The sequence below is a fragment of the Phoenix dactylifera genome, chromosome 9, assembly GCF_051530095.1.
Source record: "Phoenix dactylifera cultivar Ajwa chromosome 9, Ajwa_hap1_PhDact_Kaust_v1.1, whole genome shotgun sequence".
Lineage (NCBI taxonomy): Eukaryota > Viridiplantae > Streptophyta > Magnoliopsida > Arecales > Arecaceae > Phoenix > Phoenix dactylifera.
Genome location: NC_143198.1, coordinates 30,675,923 through 30,693,586, shown reverse-complemented (window position 1 = coordinate 30,693,586; position 17,664 = coordinate 30,675,923). Strand labels below are relative to the sequence as shown.

Genomic DNA, 17,664 nt, shown 5'->3' with positions numbered 1-17,664 from the left:
GACACCACTGACGCATCTATTTACTATTTGTCAAGGCTTAACCTTGAAAAACCTAACAAGTAGGACCCATTGGGTGTTAGCAAGTCAAAGAATGCCACATCAGTACAACTACATATGAAATCACATGTTCCAGAGTTCAACAAACATTTTCCTTGATAAGTTGGGAGCATGCATGCCCTGTGTTTACTCTCTTTCAATCTCCATCAACATGATAGTTTAGTTAGCGTAAAGCTACGATCATCTTGCAAGCTTTTGATTAAATCCACAGAGAACGATGCTTTTTTCTCTTTTTTTTAATGAAGATGGAGAGCAATGTTTTGAAGGGGACATCGATCGATCCTTGCTTGCGAGCGCCCACAAAAGTCAAATGCAATAGGTAAATTGGCTTGAAGTGTATATATATATATATATATATATATATATATATATGTTACTTTCAAATGAGATATAGTGTATATACGTACATTTAGCAGTTCCTCTTTTAGAGAGAATACTACTTAATCTTCAAGTAAGAGATGAGCATTCATTTTTATCCTTATATTCCCAGAGGTGGAAAGCCAATGCTGACCGTCTGACTACATCAAAGCAGTAGTTTTGGTAGAAGGCAGCTCATAGAGCACTGTGTCATACCACCTCCGGCAACACCTAATCTTTCACACCATTTTTCCAGTCTAACATGCCGGTAGGCATAGATGACAACGACAACTGGATGTGAATGAATTGAGAAGTCATGCACATGCATTAAATACTTATCTTGGGTCGTTCATATTTTTCAATCTTTGCAATTTGTATAGATATTTATTCAGAAAGAAAAATTAAAGTTAGTAACCATCTTTCATTAGGAAAATGAAGGAAGAGATACGTATTTAAGAGATACAAGGAAGAACGGGATTACTAATGTTAATGTCGTTGCACCAACAGTAATTATTTCCTTTTATTCTATCTCGTCTTTTAGAATTACCTCGAGGTTGAGCGTCAAAACTTCTCACTGGCTATGATGATGCATTGCACCGCCATCCATGGAAATCCTTTGGTTCTCTAAAGAGTTGTTTATTGACTTCACAAATTGATTTAGGAAGAGTACAAGATGATATAAGCATGGAGCTGAAAATGATGGCATCCGTGCTTGATTTGGCTGGCACCAGTTCTATTGCAAATTGGCTGGCTATCATCTATCATGTCTTTGCACTCAAATGAAGAACACTTCCATGTTGTATATTGGAGAACTACATTTACAAATATTGCAGTTTCAGCATGACATAACGGTCCTATTATGTCTTTACACCATAAGCGGAATATACCTGAAAATGAAAAATATATAGATATTCTTTTTTCTTCTAGATATAAACTAAGCGCACGGGCAAACCACAACCGTGAAACAATACTCAAGCTGCAAGCAGGGATCACTTTTATGGAACTAAATTCTACATAAATATATATCTATGCCTTCAAAGTTCCAGGACATATATGAATTAATTTTGCAAAAAGGTGGCATCTTGTCGTTGGCTTTAGCAGACATCTTCGATCAGATGCAGGTTGTAGAACCATTACGCCACCTTAAACAAGATTACTTATAAAATAATATGTTAGAACTATCAAAATAATAATAATAATATGTTAGAGGACCCCACCTAACTTAAAGACAGGACCGAGGCTGGTGCCAAATTTCTGGTCCCCAAACTATAACTATAGCCATGCACGAAACATGGTCCTCGATTCCAAGCATCAACAGTAAATGACGAGAGAGAGTATCACAAGGACTTCGTAAAAGACTCCTAAATGATGCATGAAAAATGAGGAAAACGCTCACAGTACTAGGTTGGAAAAACAAACGAAGAAGCTGTAGAAGAAGTCGCGACGATAACAACAATATATTAAAGACTCCAAACGCCAATTCACGCATACCATTTGACTTTATAAACTAAAGTTGTCCGAGGGCTGCTACCAGAAATCCAGTCCCATTTGAAACACCGTAATGGGGTAAAGAAAGAATTAAGAAGTAAAAACACGACGATGAAAGATTGAAGAACTTGAAAGTGAAGCTATTGGATGAAATTTAGAATGTCAAAGCTAGCTCGTGTGCAGGATATATTTTGATGCAACACGCAAGCCACCGGAAGACATTTAATATATGGATGCGACACGCAAGCTTCGGCTTGCAGGACTGATGCCAGTTGGACTTGGTAGACTCCGCCACGAATCGAGAAGACTTAAAGGCACCCTATTTGCCAAGGAAACAAGATATACGTGCCAAATTTGGTCCAAGATGCGTCGCAAAATGTTTGACGAGATGGCTAACAAGGAGGCGAGAGGAAGAAGAGGAGGAGATGAGACCAGCGAAGAGCATTCACACGATATCAGCTGGGATGGGACCCAAGAGTACCGTGGGGTTTTCTAGCCAACCGGAGGGTGAAGAGATGAAGTGGGGCAGGGTCCGTATGACGCCCAACCCACCGGCCGAAGTGGGCGGGGCCGGCTTTTCGGTCATATACCACGGGCGGCCCAAGTGGTTGGTGTGGGTCGTGTGGGATGACCGGCCTACTTGCTTCCCTAAGCGTCTCTTTTTTTTTTCTCCTACTCTAATATAGGTGTAGCCAGCAGAATCAAGAGCTACAATCTGGCACAAATGTGAGAGCACCCTGATATGGCCAACGGACTTTTTCGAGTACTGCGCAATATAGGATGTGATCCAGTTTGCGGCTCTATTCACCTTCCGATATACATACACTACCTGAAAGGCGTTATAGTTTTGCTAGATGGATGTTGCATAGCAAGGAACTTCCATCCGCCCTCCACCTCTTCTTTCATATCTAGTCGATCACTATGATCGAATCTTCCTCAAAGATGATGCGCTTAGCCCGCCCTCCATCTCGCTCTGGGCAGCAGAGCTTATTTAGATGGATAAAGGGATGGAGCCTGAGTTAGTAGGTGAGATTGGGTCCGAAAACACGTAAAAGATGCTGCCATTTCTCTAGCAGATCCGCAATGTAGGTATAAGCACCTAACTCCTCTTAAATATTTGGTTTTATGTTATATTTTCCAATGTTTTTTTGGTGCCAGCAAAGATGTTTGTCGGTGACAAGACTAGATGAGCAGCTAGGAGAGATCGTCCAATAATGTTTCTTTCAAGGAATCTGAAAAATGCGTGCTTTTTTTTTTGTGTAGCCGTATTTGCTACTTTTATAAATATTTTTTTTAATATATAGGCTCCAGTTAGGTTCGTATATCTTTCGGACACTGTTGAGAGCATTATTAGGATAACGCCACAATATAGTAAGAACTAGTATATGCATATGCGCAGATTCATTTTTTTTTATCTTTTTCAAATTATTCTTGAAATACAATCAATGGTATAATTAATTATATTTAAACGATTATGCGGGTTAGTCAAAAGCATCGTTATGCTATTACAATATTGTAAGAGTTATTACTTGCGGGCTATAGTATAGATCATATTAAATTTCGAGATCAACGTTATACTGATTAGTCCAAGATTTATTTACTTGTCTAGAGGTGAAAGTACAATCACGAATTAAGGATGGCAATGCTTAACCATTGAACTTGATTAATTTGATTCCACCTATTATAGATCAGATTAGGTTATTTATTTAATAAATGAATGGATTTGTGATGTGTTTAATAAAAAGGACGGATTCCGATTGACGATTTTTTTATTTACACTATTTTCGGCATGATCTATATCCGATTATGTCATGGCTCAAACCCAGTAAGTGAGTCCAGAATGCGACATGCCCGCACACTCCCTAGGGTTGAGCCCTAGAAAATATATTAGGCCTAAAAATTTAATACAATCTCAATATCCGTAATAAAAAATGATTTCAATTTATAACGAACAACAAAACTGGTCCAATTATAAAATTTAATCATCCAACCAATATTAGTGTTGCTCTATCTAATCATCCCCTCTACTTATGATCTCAACCATAGTTAAATACTATGCAACCTGCAAATCTAAAAAAAAGAAAGAAAAAAGGGTTGTGAGCTTTATAGCTCGATAAGCATTTCCGAACCGCTACACCACAAGTAATGAGAAAATAATACCAGATAAATGAATATCGTATCAATACTCAAAAAGCTCATAAATGATATGCATATAAGTTCTCATTATTATCTTTTAAAAGAAACATACATATATATATATATATATATATATATATATATATATATATATATATATATATATATATCAAATGTAACCAATTGTTCAACAATAATTTCTTATGTCATGTTACCTGTTACTTATTAACTTGATTTTTAGATTTTTATATCAATTTTTTTTTTGGCTTTAGACTATCCGACATACGTTATAATCCATGATGGCTTTATAACCCAACTCAAGGCTGATATCACATGTAAGCCCGTGGTGGCTTTATAACCTAGCTCAAGGCTGTACCACATGTAAGCTCATGGTAGCTTTATGACCCAGCTCGAGGTTGATACTACGCGTAAACCTATGGTAGCTTTCCATGTGTCAATGAAGTTAGTCTAAACCATATCTTATCCGTCTGATTTGCCTATTAGTCTTGTTAAATTAATTATCACATATACAATAATTTTTCTCAAATTCATGATATTTTTGTTCATATAATTATGTTCTCAACACCTGACGAGCATGATGACCACATAAAGATATTTGTATTGGAAATCATATAAAATCATATTGTCACATGCCAAACCAATACAAATCTCACGGTGCAAATCCGGCAATACAAACAAATAAACAAATATATATATGGTGATTCAAGTACAAGAATTCTTAAGAATTCTTACCTTTATCGAAGACTGACTAACACAATGATCACTGACCCGTTTCAGGATCAACGAGCTGAGGTGCAGAGTACCTTGATTAAAACTTTTTTGTGCAGATAACTCTTCATCTACAGAATCAAACTCGATTATCAAAAAAAATCAAACAATGGACTAGTAATCTAGACCACCTACCGACGTCTACCAGGAGTCCATCACCAGGTCCCCCAAGACCCTATTACGATCTACCCGGGTCAACTAGAGAGAGAGACATCAAGAGAGAGAAAAAAGAGAAAGAAGGAAGAGAGAGAAGCTAGAGAGAGAAAATAGATAGAGGAGAGAGAAATAGAAAAGAGGGAAGAGGAGAGAGAATTTCTCTCTCCTCTCTTCACGAAGGTCCGACCCTTTCTCTCTTCCACCTTGCAAGTCCAAGGGGGTGGCGGCTATGGTGGCCCTCCCCTCACTCAATGGTAACCACGGCAGCTGCAGCCCCGGCCAACCAGCGACCGACTACGGCAAAATAGGGAGGATGAAGGCTAAAATAGGGGTACCCTATTTCTGATGAAATTTTTCGCGATTGCCAGCTAAAAACAAGGTGAATCGAAGACTAAGATGATAGAGAAGAAGGAGAAGAAGTGAAGGACCCTCACTTGGGTTCGACAAAGCGTCCCAGCAGCTCTCCGGTGATGAATTGAGGAAGAAGGATCCAAAAGAGAGCTCGAAATTGTGGTGATTTCTCTCCTAATTTTTGATGGATTATCAAAAGAGGAGGATAGAATCCTCAAATAGGCAAAAATCCTTGTTCGGTCAGGTTGGGCCTCGCTTATTTGGTCCGGCACACAAGCCCACAAGCTGAGCTAATCGGGGTCGGGCTGGGCCTGGCCACTCCAGGCCGACCCACGAGCCCAAAAATCTGGATTGTTACAGATCAGATCGAATCCGATTGCCACCTCTACTCCTAATAACTCTACTCTATCTTATTTAAATATCCCCTATATGCAATACTTTTCTCTCTTATTAATGATAACGATTTTCTTATTTTTATAATAACATATTATTTTACTAGAATTTAATAAAATCTTAGAGTAATCTAATGACCCATGTGAGATATTGGTACTAATTTAAAGTATTTTTCATTAATACCAGCATATATTAAGCAAATATGATTATTAGTAATGCCATTAATTTTTACATTAATTTAGCAATACTAATGAAAGTTCATAATTTGATCTGGTTTGATAATATTATATTATTATATTTTTATAAAAAATTATTCTAAATAAGAGCTCTACTTATCATAGCTCTATTAATGCCGTTATTAAAGCCGTCCACATACAACCAAAGCTTTCATTTTATTATATTAATTTAATAATACAATAATTTGAATTAGTAAATCACTTCACAACTGTGCTATTTTTTCACTCTCCACTACCTGCTATATTGCACGAGTCTAGTTTAAATAAGCAATCAATAGAACCCTAGGCTTTGTGATCTGAGAGTTCACTCCTCAGACTCTGGCCATTTAGGCGTATAGACTGCGGAAGAGTTCCCAAACATCAGCAGTCATCGTAGAAGAACTATTTAAAACCGTCAGTCTTCTGTTTGTCACCGTTTGCTCCCCTTCTCCACCCTTTTGTTTTATGAAGAAACTTTTCCACCCTCTTGAGTCGAACGGTACTCTAACTTAACCATCGGTTCCACGGTTCCCTTCGTGCGTGCGCAGCCTCTTTGACAAACTTGGTGGCAGAAGCTGACCGAAGGCTAGAAGATGATACTTTGTAGCTGGGAATTTCAGGACGGCAACACAATCAAAGGCAGTTTGGACTGAATATCTAGAGAAATTTCAGGTAAAGAAGAAACGTTGAACTAATTGCTGATTCCGCTTGGTGACAAATCATTTCCTCAATTAACACAGCGAAGTCTGCATGTTAAGTTGAATTCTTCAAAAATTATTCTTCGAAAATAAAAGACAATGACTTGGGCAGGTTCGCACCGGTGCTAATGTGCCGGATCCTATCAGAAATTTTTGAAGTAAGAAATTCCTAGGTTTTCTAAAATTCTAGACCAAAATCCAAGTAGCAACTCAAAAGGAGAATATTCTAAAAATAGAAACTTACCAGCGTAGAGGAAGGCAGGCTGAGATCCGCAACCGAGGAGGCCATCGACCGGAAAAGGATGGTTGGCCGGATCTTCAAAGAGCATCGCGGATTGGTGGTGAGTAAGGGCATCAAGGAGGAGGATAAGGGGGAGGAAGTTAGCAAGGGAGAAAGAGGCGCCGGTGAGGGGGAGGAGGAGAAGGAGACCTGCGTGGACGGGCGGAAGCAGAACTCGGCGGGTTGGTCGGTTGATTTGGGCACCGAAGAAGAAAGGGAGTTGAAATGGGGATGATGGAGGCTGGGTCGGAGAGATTTGAGGATTTATGGAACTCGACGATGTTTATAAGCGTTGTCTGTCCTTAGGCTTCTGACGACGCTTATAAGCATCGTCTTATTTAGTTTATTCTCAAATTAAGACGGCGTTTATAAGTGTCGTCTTAATATTAGTTAGTATAAGACGCCGCTTATAAGCGTTGTCTGCTCCTAGGTTTCCGACGACGCTTATAAGCGTCGTCTTAGTTTTATTTCTAATATTGGTTTCCGACGATGCTTATAAGCGTCGTTTTAGTTAGTTTATTTCTGAATTAAGACGACACATATTAATATTGGCTTCCAACGACGCTTCTAGGCCTCATCTTAGTTTTATTTCCGACGACGCTTACCAAAAAGCGTCGGAAGATCTGTTCGGAGAAATTTTATTCTACTTCCGACGCTTTGAAGCATCGTAATATACTGACGCTACTTAAAAGTGTCGGCAAATTTTGGCGCGGTGACTAAATTACCGACGCTTCTTCCTAGCATCGGCAGATCATAGTTGGGGAAGCCTATTTTTTTTTGTAATGAAGCTTTTGTGCTACACCCCTTTTCTTTCTTCTCAAGAATATTTTTTTTTACTATATATATATATATATATATAATGACAATGATTCCTACCAAGCGTAGTCTTATGGTTGGAAAGAGTTCATGAATTTGAAACCCGAACGTATTGCACATATATTGACTTTTTTTATGAAACTCATACAACAAACATAACAACATGCCGTATGCAACACTTGAACCAAGAGAACCGCATGAACAATTTTGTACAGAGTGCCTTCTTTTCTGGCGCAATCTTCGTCTCCTAATTATCAATGGATGCTATCATGAACAAAATTGCATACTGTAACCTTTCCTCATTTACGGAGGAACGGGATCCCACCATGACATATCGCACAAATGGTATAAAGATGACACGACGCTCATGATTGTGGAGTGTTTCTTGAGACAGAAGCTTCAATGTCTTTCATGTCTGAGCTCACAAATCTCAGTAGTCTCAGCTTCTTTGCAAACTTCGATCTCTTCTGGGTGATGGCAATCGAGACGTCATTTGGGAACAAGTCGTGGAGGACAAAAGCATGAATGATGGTGGTGACGAGCAAAGCTGTTACTGCGAAGGTAGAGATTGCGGAGAGTCCGACAGAAAGTATCTGAGTAAACACATTTGTTACATCCATGGAGTATTTAATGGTTGCGATGGAAGCACCAGTCATTGGGAAAGTATATGCCCACCATGCTAGCGAGAACCTATTGAAATTATAATGGAAACGTAAGGAGCCATAGACAACAGGATGGCGGCCAAAACAAACAAGAGAAAGCATAACGAATGAAAGATATTGATACCTGAAGCCTCGGAAAAAATTAATCCGCACAGCCTGCAAATACACAGGAAAATGCGCAAATGAGTTAGATGACCAGCTTGAAGAAGTAAAAATCCGCACTGATAAATTGAATAAATGAACAGATTCGCTGATGCAATGGTACTCAGTTCCTATTGCAAATCTGTAATCTAATGCAACCAAGGAACTTCTAATAATGAACAAATTAGAGCAAAATGTTTTTTATAGTGCACCAACTTGGATTAGTTGCTGAAGTTTGGAAAAGAGCAGACTTACGAGAGAGACATAGAGGAACAAAGCAATGAAGTAAGCCATCTTTGACCCGTAATTAAAGTCCCCACAAATCTGCGCCCATGCCATGCAAGCAACACTGGGTGCGGCTACGAACAAGAAGAATACTGGATGAAGATCCCTTGGGAGAGCTTCATTTGTAGGAAGCCTCTGGTATAGAGTTACAAATAGTACGATATAGTGAGCTAACCCAACGGCAAAGAAGAAGATAGGTCCTTCTTTAAGTCCCATAGTCGCGCCGAGCAATGCGCCCACAAAGTTGCCCACGATCGCTAAATGGTTTGATGGATTTGCCACCTTTGAGAGCCTTCTTTGGCCCCCGGACATCCATTGGCCATAAATTTTGATCTCAAGGCAAAAGATTGGAGCCATAAGGACGTACCAGAGAGCAGCATGAAGGTTTGCTGCAACGGATGGGGGAACACCGAGTGCCAAGAAAAGGCATGCTATCCAGGGAGCAAAGAAGAAGTTGATGCGTATTGGATGGTAGTACTCTCGTCGAACGGTTTCAAAGTAGAAGATAATTTTTAGAGAGTAAATGAGGGACACAGCGCCCATCAGTGCGAGCGAGATACACCAAAGGACGAGATTCACAGTCAAGCTCACATGTAGAAAACTCACGGATGGAGATGTAGCCAAGGTCTTCCAGAGGATAGCTTGGCTGCTTACACCAAGGCACATACCAAAGGCAGATATTGGGAAGCGAAGAAGAAAAGGCCACTTCTCGTCTTCAGGAAGTGCTGACAGCTCTGATGCCTGCAGATAATGGCACAAGTTATATAATTATGAGTAACGTTGCTGAAATGGATGAAATAAAGCATGGCATGTTGTATATATAAGGTTTATTTGCATTGCGGTGCTATATAATCAAGAACTCTTGGGGAAAAGAAGAACTCGTTCGTTGCTATTCGACCTTAAAAAACAAGGGATTGCTTGAGAGGAAGAAAAGAGCATAAGGAAGCCATTGAGAAGGGTCATGAAACAGCTGTATATCTGAGGATATTATCTTATACAAAATCAAATCCGCATGTATCACCTTCTTTTTAATGTTTAGATGGGCAAAATAAACTAGGTGATCGTCTTTTATATTCTGTTTATGACGAAAAGGTGGCACTGATGGACAAAAACTTGAACAGAGAAGCAATAGTAACAGCAAGAATATGGTGTGTCCAGAAGGTTGCATACCCTTAAAGTGTCTAATTCGGGCCCTTCTAAGGCATCGAAGTAGCGTTCTACCGCTGGCACAGCCTCGATTTCCTTAATATCTGAATCATTAGCCTCCACATCTGGTTCCTGCGGCTTTCCACGTAAGTTGGATAGCTGCCTTTCGAGTTTTCCAGACCATGTCTTGAAAGAATCGAAGCGTTTGTCCCGCGAACTATAGCTTCTTGGCATCCTTTGCTGATCCTCGAATGGACCGTTAACTTTTCCCGCGGCAGCTGCCTTGCCGTATGAACTTCCCGCTGGTATGGACCGAGAATGAAACTTCCCCAGTTTTGCTGGCCTTGAGTTGCTAGTATTTGAGTCAGAAGGTTGATTTGGTTCTTCATCAATGGCAGCTGATTCAGCTTTATCCCCGATCACAACTTTTATAGCTTGTCCGATACTTACTCCAGAAGGAGAAGCAGGCAAGCTGATAGAGATCGAATTTGACTGACGGCACTGATTTGCTCGAATGACCGAATGCAGCGGAGGTAATTTGTTCGCATTGGCTTGGCTACGTATTTTAGGAGTTTCTGATCCCTGAATTGAAGCAACTGTGAGTTCGATGGGCCAAAACATAAACAGAAAGAATTCGCAGAAATGCTGTATGAATTTAGACATAAAGCATGTGAGAGAAAAATTAGAAGAATATGGAGACAATATAACACAAATTGTGGATGTTACCATCGCTGATAATATAACCTGTGAATCATTCATAAAATTATCGGTATCATCTTCTATAAATTTAAAACAGAGTTTCCCCTGTTGAAGTAAGTGTCACGAATGCATTCAGGGGTTGGTCAATTTTTCAGACAATCTCATGACTATGTGGATCAACTACATGAAAATCTCAAAATTTAATCAACGGAAAGACAGCAAAAGATATATAACTTACTTTGCCAGGCATTGGGTCGCCTTGGGAAGTGACAGCAGCAGCCAGCGGAGATGGACAAGTCAACCCACTGCCGCACTCAGAACTTTCAAAACAAGCCATGGTTTTGGATATGGCACGCTTTGAAGGAGATGGGAGTTCTTCAGGGGAACATCGCCTCGTTGAAAGATGGACATGGAGATCCTTGCTCTCCATTGGATACGACAGTACCTAAATCACGCAAGGAATAATCAGAGTTACGCGACTTGGCTTCCACAAGAAGGTGATTATAGTAAATTACAAACAAAAACAAATACATGGGGCATGAAACTAACAAAAAAGCAAACAAGATCATGCACAGTGACTTGAGTTAATCAAAATTAAAGTATTTGATTTATAGAAAGAAACGACAAACAACAGAGCATATCAACTGCTTTCAAAAGTGTAAGTTGAATTGATGCTCCATAATTATTATGAACACAGGGAACCGAGAGGAAACCAACAAGCTTACAGATGGATCATCAACTAACGAATATAAATTTCAACCATGAACTCAGGCTAGGTTGGACATGGCACAACACATGCTACTCCAGCGCTGTACATGCAGTGGCACGGCATCGGCTGCATGCCAAGCATGGATACAACTGGCATGGCATGATACATAACGTGTCAATGCCCGATTGGCTCATGATACTTCAATAATTGGTTCTACGTATCAGAACCTAACGAATCAAACCTGAAGAAAGAGAGGAGCCTAATGACGAAGGTAAAGAAGACAACTACCCGATTACCTGAAGTGGGCGCGCAACCCTCTTCCTCTTATGCCAAACACCCCTTTCCTCAAACTTAAATACCTCTTCTGCTATGACGAACACCCCTTTCCTCAAACTTAATTAAATACCTCTTCTGCTATGACAAACACCCCTTTCCTCAGACTTATATAGAAACAACGCGACGACTGGAAGGTGCTCTTTTGCTACGACCAGTGGTCGAATTTGGAAGGAGAAAAGGAGCGAAGAAAAAGAGTTAAAGCTCACTTTATGGTATTTGAAGGGCAGTCACCCATTCACAAAGCCGCCGGACTTCAACCCGTCGCTTTCTTTAGATTCTAGTCGCCGGTAGCCAGCCGGAAGAGTTAGAAGTTCTTTAATTAGGACAAAGGGTGAGAAAGTTGCGCGGAGGAGAGACCCGCAGTTGTGGAATGGAACTTTGGCTGGTCTAGAACTTGGAATTTAGAAGGGGAGCCGCAGGGCCAACGGTGAAGATAACTTTGTCCAACTCTCAGACACCGCGACGGATGGACGTAGGACAGCACACGAACGGAGAAGATCTCCGATCAAGATCCGGGGAAAGGAAATAGAGGTGATGGAAATGGCAGCTTAATTAACAACTGAAAAATGAGAAAAGAGCCGTACATCTCCATCCTGCGCGAATGCCGACGCATGAGGATGACCGGCTACACTCGTTTGTCTCTTTGATTGTAAGGAACAAGAGACGCAAACGGAGGCTGGTAGGAGTGGAGTGTGGAGATGAAGCACTCCAAAATCCAAATCCCATGCATGGATAATATAATGGCTAACCACTTAATCTACTATTGAGAGAAAGAAGTCCAGCTAATTAGCACGACAGCACCAATTCTTACTCTTTGGAAGGAGAACTGGTTCTACTTCTCAAATCTCCGAAACTATATTCTCAAAGATCAGCAACTCTGCAAAAAAAAAAGTGGGGACTGAAGGCTTCTTGATTCTGGTTTTTCTTTTTAATAGCTCCAGGCACCAACAGCAGTGAGAGATAGAGAGAGAGGCCCAGGCGAGCACATACACACAAGAAGCACTCAGGGCGCTTTCGCTTGTGCATATATAGGCGGACAAGGTGGCAGTGCTTCCAAGAAGCTGAAGTAACCGGTCCAGAGGATGGCGAATATCAAAATAAAAATTAAAAAAAAGAGCACTCGACGAGTTACGCGGTTGGTACGGTGTATTCCCATTTCTCCCTTTGAATTGGCATTTGATTAACCTGAGCGATCATTCTGAGCGTTTTTTCCGAGCTTCCGTAGCATTGTTCTATATATGAATGTGGGTGCCCTTACCTGGACTCCACGTTGTGTGTCCCCTTGCACCTGTGTACGGAGATGTTCCTCTATTTGTCAGGCCTTACGCGGTGCGACCGGACTGGTAGGCCGGACTGCATCCAGAAGCATGCCTAAATTCTTAACAAATCACGGTGTCCATGATCGGCCACAATAAATCAGTAAGTTCGCTGGTCCAGATCGATTTTAATACTATTTGTAACAACTCAAAACTTCATTTTAAAAATTATTAAAAATATATTATTTGAATTTTTTAATTCTATATAAGTATCTAAGATCTATCAAATAAATGATCAATTTAGGACTAAAATTAATATTAAAATCCTCAAAATTTTATTTTAAAAATTAATATTATAATTAAATAACCAAGCAGGAGAAATTATTAGATGGATCCATAGAAACAAAGAGCAACTAATGCCACGGTGAGGTACATGGAAATGAGGTTCAATTTATGATTCCTTAAACTTGTAAATAAAAATTTTATCCTGCACTTCATTGTCATTCATGTAATTCCATATTGTGATTTGCTCTCATCACATGCGCATTCCATGTGATGGTGTGCATTGATTTCATAATCACATCCACATGTTTTACATGAGTCGAGATGGGATGCTTCGTGGAGTTCTTGCAAATTTGCTAGAACTCGCAAACTAAACCATGAACATCGGAGAAAAAAAATTGCTTTATCTTGTGTACTATTAAAAAAATATTACCCATCTATAGATGCTAGCTATGATAAATACTGATTTGCAAAATTTATTTTTGAGCAAATTGTATGGGAATATATGGTTTGCAATCTTGCTTCAAGCATGTCAAGTATCAGATATATAGCACTCACTATCCACCTACCTCTATGGTTGAAAGCATGGTTGATTTATTAAATTATCAAAATAATTTTTTTTAAAAAAATTATTTTGGTTTTCTCATGAGTCAAAGCTCGAATTTAGATGGAAGTGTGAGGCGACTAGCAGCGCACCACACACGTGTTTCTACCTTAATACAGATAGCGCTGAAAATGGATCAACTATTGATATATCTATATTTATATTTATATTTTTTAATAAATATAAATATAGATATAGATATTAAATGGATATCAAAATTAATATCCATATTTGTTCTAAATGGATACATATACAATTCGAATATTAAGTGTATCTATATTTTTTTATCTGAATATGAATATAAATCGGATACCTTTTTTCAGATATTAATCAAATTTGAGCAAAATTTAAGAATAAAAATGGGCAATAAAGATATGATCATTAAAAAAAAGATTCAATTAAAACAAATATAATTTTAACAAATATTTATCAATAATAAAAACTAATAATTTTATAAAGAATATACTACCTAAAGTTGATTGTTATTGAAGTAGACGGAATCTATGGCGCCTCCAAAGCATCTCATGGTTGTCGCTGGTCGCAATCACTAGGTAGAAACTAAGAAATGGACATAATCTTCAAAACCCTAGTTGCTTGAAGATGATGAAGAGGGAAAAAAGACGAAACAGACGAATAAGAGGTTTGAGCCTTTCGGGCATGCGAGGTGATTCGAATAATTTTATTCGAATCAGGTATTCCATATTCGGGTTACTATCTTAAGTGATGGTTATCCGATATTTAGGTTTCTTTTAGTTTAGATTTGGTTAATTACTTAATTGATTCCTTAATTTAATTTAATTTAAACTTAATATTTTTATTTATTCTTATTATATGGACATTAGGATGCATCTACATCTGTATTCGTGTCTAAGAGTTTTTTAAACTGGCTATTCAAATACGTATTTAGACCGGATTGAAAAAAAATATATATATCCGTTTCTAATCCGAATCGAATACGAAAATAGGCATAACCTGACGACTCACTTTCTGCTTTAAAGCCGGTGGCCGCTGGGGCCCTCCATTGTCTCCATAACTTGAAATAGACAAGCAACACTGTATAAAGGCATCGCGGCATCAGCCATACGTATATCCTTAAGATACTGACAAATTTATAGTTACTATATTTATTTTTAATTCGTGCAACGTTAATGCTCGACCAACCACATGCTTTTTAAGCAAGCAGGACAATGATGGAGTCATTTAAATGGGACTCATGTACCAACAAACATAAGAAAGGAATTAATATTATTTGATTTAGTTGGCACATCTAGACTGGGGCCCATCATAAATGTTTGTGGCCCACTCTATGACTTATCCGGTGTAGTCGCTATCTGATTTACCGGATGCTTGGATGGTGCTGATGTGACGTACTCATAGGTGAATTTTCTATAAATAGTAAAGGATATGAGTAAAATTTTTCTATCCACATCGAATATTCTCTAGCGAAGGAAAGTCTAGTGGAGGTTGCAACGCGGGTGAGATTCCCGTGTAGAGAACCTCACCCCCTCTTCCCTTTTGTTTACCAAAAAAAATAAATAAAAAAATAATAAAAAAAAATGCCAGACTTGCAGTCACCTATGCCCATGACTGCAATACGTGACACACGTTGTAATAGCCCACGATAGCAGGAGGGTTCCGTTTCCTTCAAAAAGTTTTAAATTCTTCCAAAATAATTATTAAAAATATAAAAAAATAAAATATTGTATTTTTATATGTAAATTAATAATGCAGCGGATTGAATGCTATCTTATATGACCAACCATATAAAATCTATATTATAAATTTTCTGACAGATCTTTCTAATCAATTTTCTAATATTTTATTTTTAAATTTTTTAAAGATATATCCATACTCAATTGATATAAGTCATCTAATTTACTAAAAACAAAACGAAAAAAAACAAAACAATCGTTTAGGAGTTCAAACTAAGATCGATTCATATATATCGTCTGACCATAGAATCTCTAAGGAGTTTAGGCTGCTTCTTTCCTATCACAGTTGCCATGGTAAAAAAAAAGACTAATTAAATTGAATAATGTGAAAGCATGACCATAGAAACGTCAAAGATAGCATGAGCTCTAGCATACAAATATGATACGCAATAATAAACTATAGAGGTATGGTTTAAATTTTTTTTAGAAAGGATGAAGTGTCTCATTCTCTCATCTGTTCATATATAAGGAAAATATACAAGAAATACCACTACCAAATCAAACAATTGACTAACATAAAAATTCTTTCTGAGAAAATCTGATCAAAACTACTTACCAAGCTTTCTTAGAGAAAGAAGATCAGAGGAGGGAAGACATAAGAGTTCCAGGAGTTGAAGGAGGAGAGAAAGATTTGGGTCCTGGGCCAAGGCCGAGGGGTTGTATAAGAAGGTAAAGAGGGAGAAAGTGGGGAAGGGTCGACCCAATTACCAAAGCAAGGTAGGTAGGTGCGGGTTGAGTCGGATGACCGATTCTATTAGTGGGTTGCCATTTAAGGGTGTACCGAATTTAGGATCTAAATCCAAACGCACATTTCTCTTTCTTGCTTTTCTTTTGAAAGCAATCTCGGATCTGCAACGATTCCTAGAATATTTGACATAATTTGTGCTACCTTTTTCTTTAGAACGTGTTCCAATTAGGTCTCACGCTTCTTATGTCACCTTTCAGAGTATTATTTACGATAAGATCTTGATGCTTTAATAATTGTTGTGGCTCAAAGTATGACAGTGATTTATGTTGGTGTAAAGCTAAAGCGTTATTTATTTATTCATAACTACGGCAATTCCGTTTTAATAATCTAAAGCTTGAGAATTTTACTGGTACATCATGGAAGCCTAGGCAATTTACACTCTTATCTAAGTATGATGGATCTATTCAATGTCAAATATGTGTGAACCTGCAATTCGCTGATGTAAAAAGTAACCAATACCAAAGATATTCTTTATTTTTCTTTGTATTTTGCTACTATCGCTGTATTCAAAGTATCAAGTCATTGCTTAGAGTCTAGCATAGCAAGTATGAAATATATAATGATCAATTCTATTATAGTTTAGTATGCTATCACACTACCATATTTTTATAAATCCAGTGATTCACTTATCTTCTCGATGAGGAAAAAAAGAAAGAAGAGATCATCAAAGCTTAAACAGATCCATTATAACCGACATTTTGATAACTCGCCAAAAATCTAACAAGCTATAAAATGCTAATATTAAAATATTAATGATCACTCCAAGAGAAATGAGCAACAATATTGGATCATGAAGGAAAGTTAGAAAGAAAGAGTTCACCGCTATTTTGATGAAGTACTTAGCGATACGTAATAGTGTAACCGAGTAGATGGGCTTCGGTGGGAAAGCGCTGTGGCCTCTCCGGCCTCTTTATTTCCCCCCGTCCGCAGTCTGACGACGACCGAGGTGAAGTGACGCCCACGTGAGCTGGAAGACTGCATCCTTCTGTAATTTGACCTCATCAGTCATGTGCGACGACTGGCGACCACGTTTGTCCACATCACATATATACATCTTCTCCTTTCGTTTTTCCCTTTTATTTCGTTGAATTTTACGTCATCGTCCTTCGAATTGTTAATGTTGCACGCTTTGTCCTTCCCACATGAGCCGCACGCATCCATGCATACCAGAATCCGCGTTATTGCTCTTTCTTCCTTTCTTTTCTTTTCTTTTCTCTTCTCTTCTTTTTTTTCTTCTAAAAACGAAAATATTATACATAATATATACAAATACAATCAAAAAAAAATAAAAAACAAAATATTAAAGAAAATTCTGAGCAACTCTGTCTCTCCTACCCATAGATGGTCT

The 17,664-nt window shown here is 38.5% G+C and overlaps 1 protein-coding gene across 2 annotated transcripts; it reads right to left on the bottom strand.

Annotated features, from left to right (window-relative positions):
- Positions 1–7,829: 7,829 nt before the first annotated feature.
- On the bottom strand, positions 7,830–16,231 carry LOC103709014 (S-type anion channel SLAH2-like). Of its 2 annotated transcripts, none has more exons than XM_017843293.5 (6): positions 16,125–16,231; positions 10,908–11,114; positions 9,995–10,552; positions 8,795–9,565; positions 8,523–8,554; positions 7,830–8,426 (listed from the first exon to the last, which is right to left on the bottom strand). In XM_017843293.5, the coding sequence occupies exons 2-6, from the start codon at positions 11,097–11,099 to the stop codon at positions 8,102–8,104; spliced, it is 1,878 nt and encodes a 625-aa protein (XP_017698782.3). In that variant the 5' UTR covers positions 11,100–11,114; positions 16,125–16,231; the 3' UTR covers positions 7,830–8,101. The 2 variants fall into 2 exon arrangements, with proteins under 2 accessions (XP_017698782.3, XP_038987107.3); XM_039131179.3 differs by lacking the exon at positions 16,125–16,231 and adding an exon at positions 12,526–12,715.
- Between the last annotated feature and the right edge of the window lie 1,433 nt (positions 16,232–17,664).

Excerpts from the sequence above, each read along its gene's own strand:
- LOC103709014 (XM_017843293.5), bottom strand. The coding sequence starts at position 11,099 with ATGGAGAGCAAGGATCTCCATGTCCATCTTTCAACGAGGCGATGTTCC. Across the intron at positions 10,553-10,907 it reads GCGACCCAATGCCTGGCAAA|GGATCAGAAACTCCTAAAAT; the intron begins GTAAGTTATATA and ends GCTTCAATTCAG. Across the intron at positions 8,427-8,522 it reads AATTTTTTCCGAGGCTTCAG|GTTCTCGCTAGCATGGTGGG; the intron begins GTATCAATATCT and ends TAATTTCAATAG.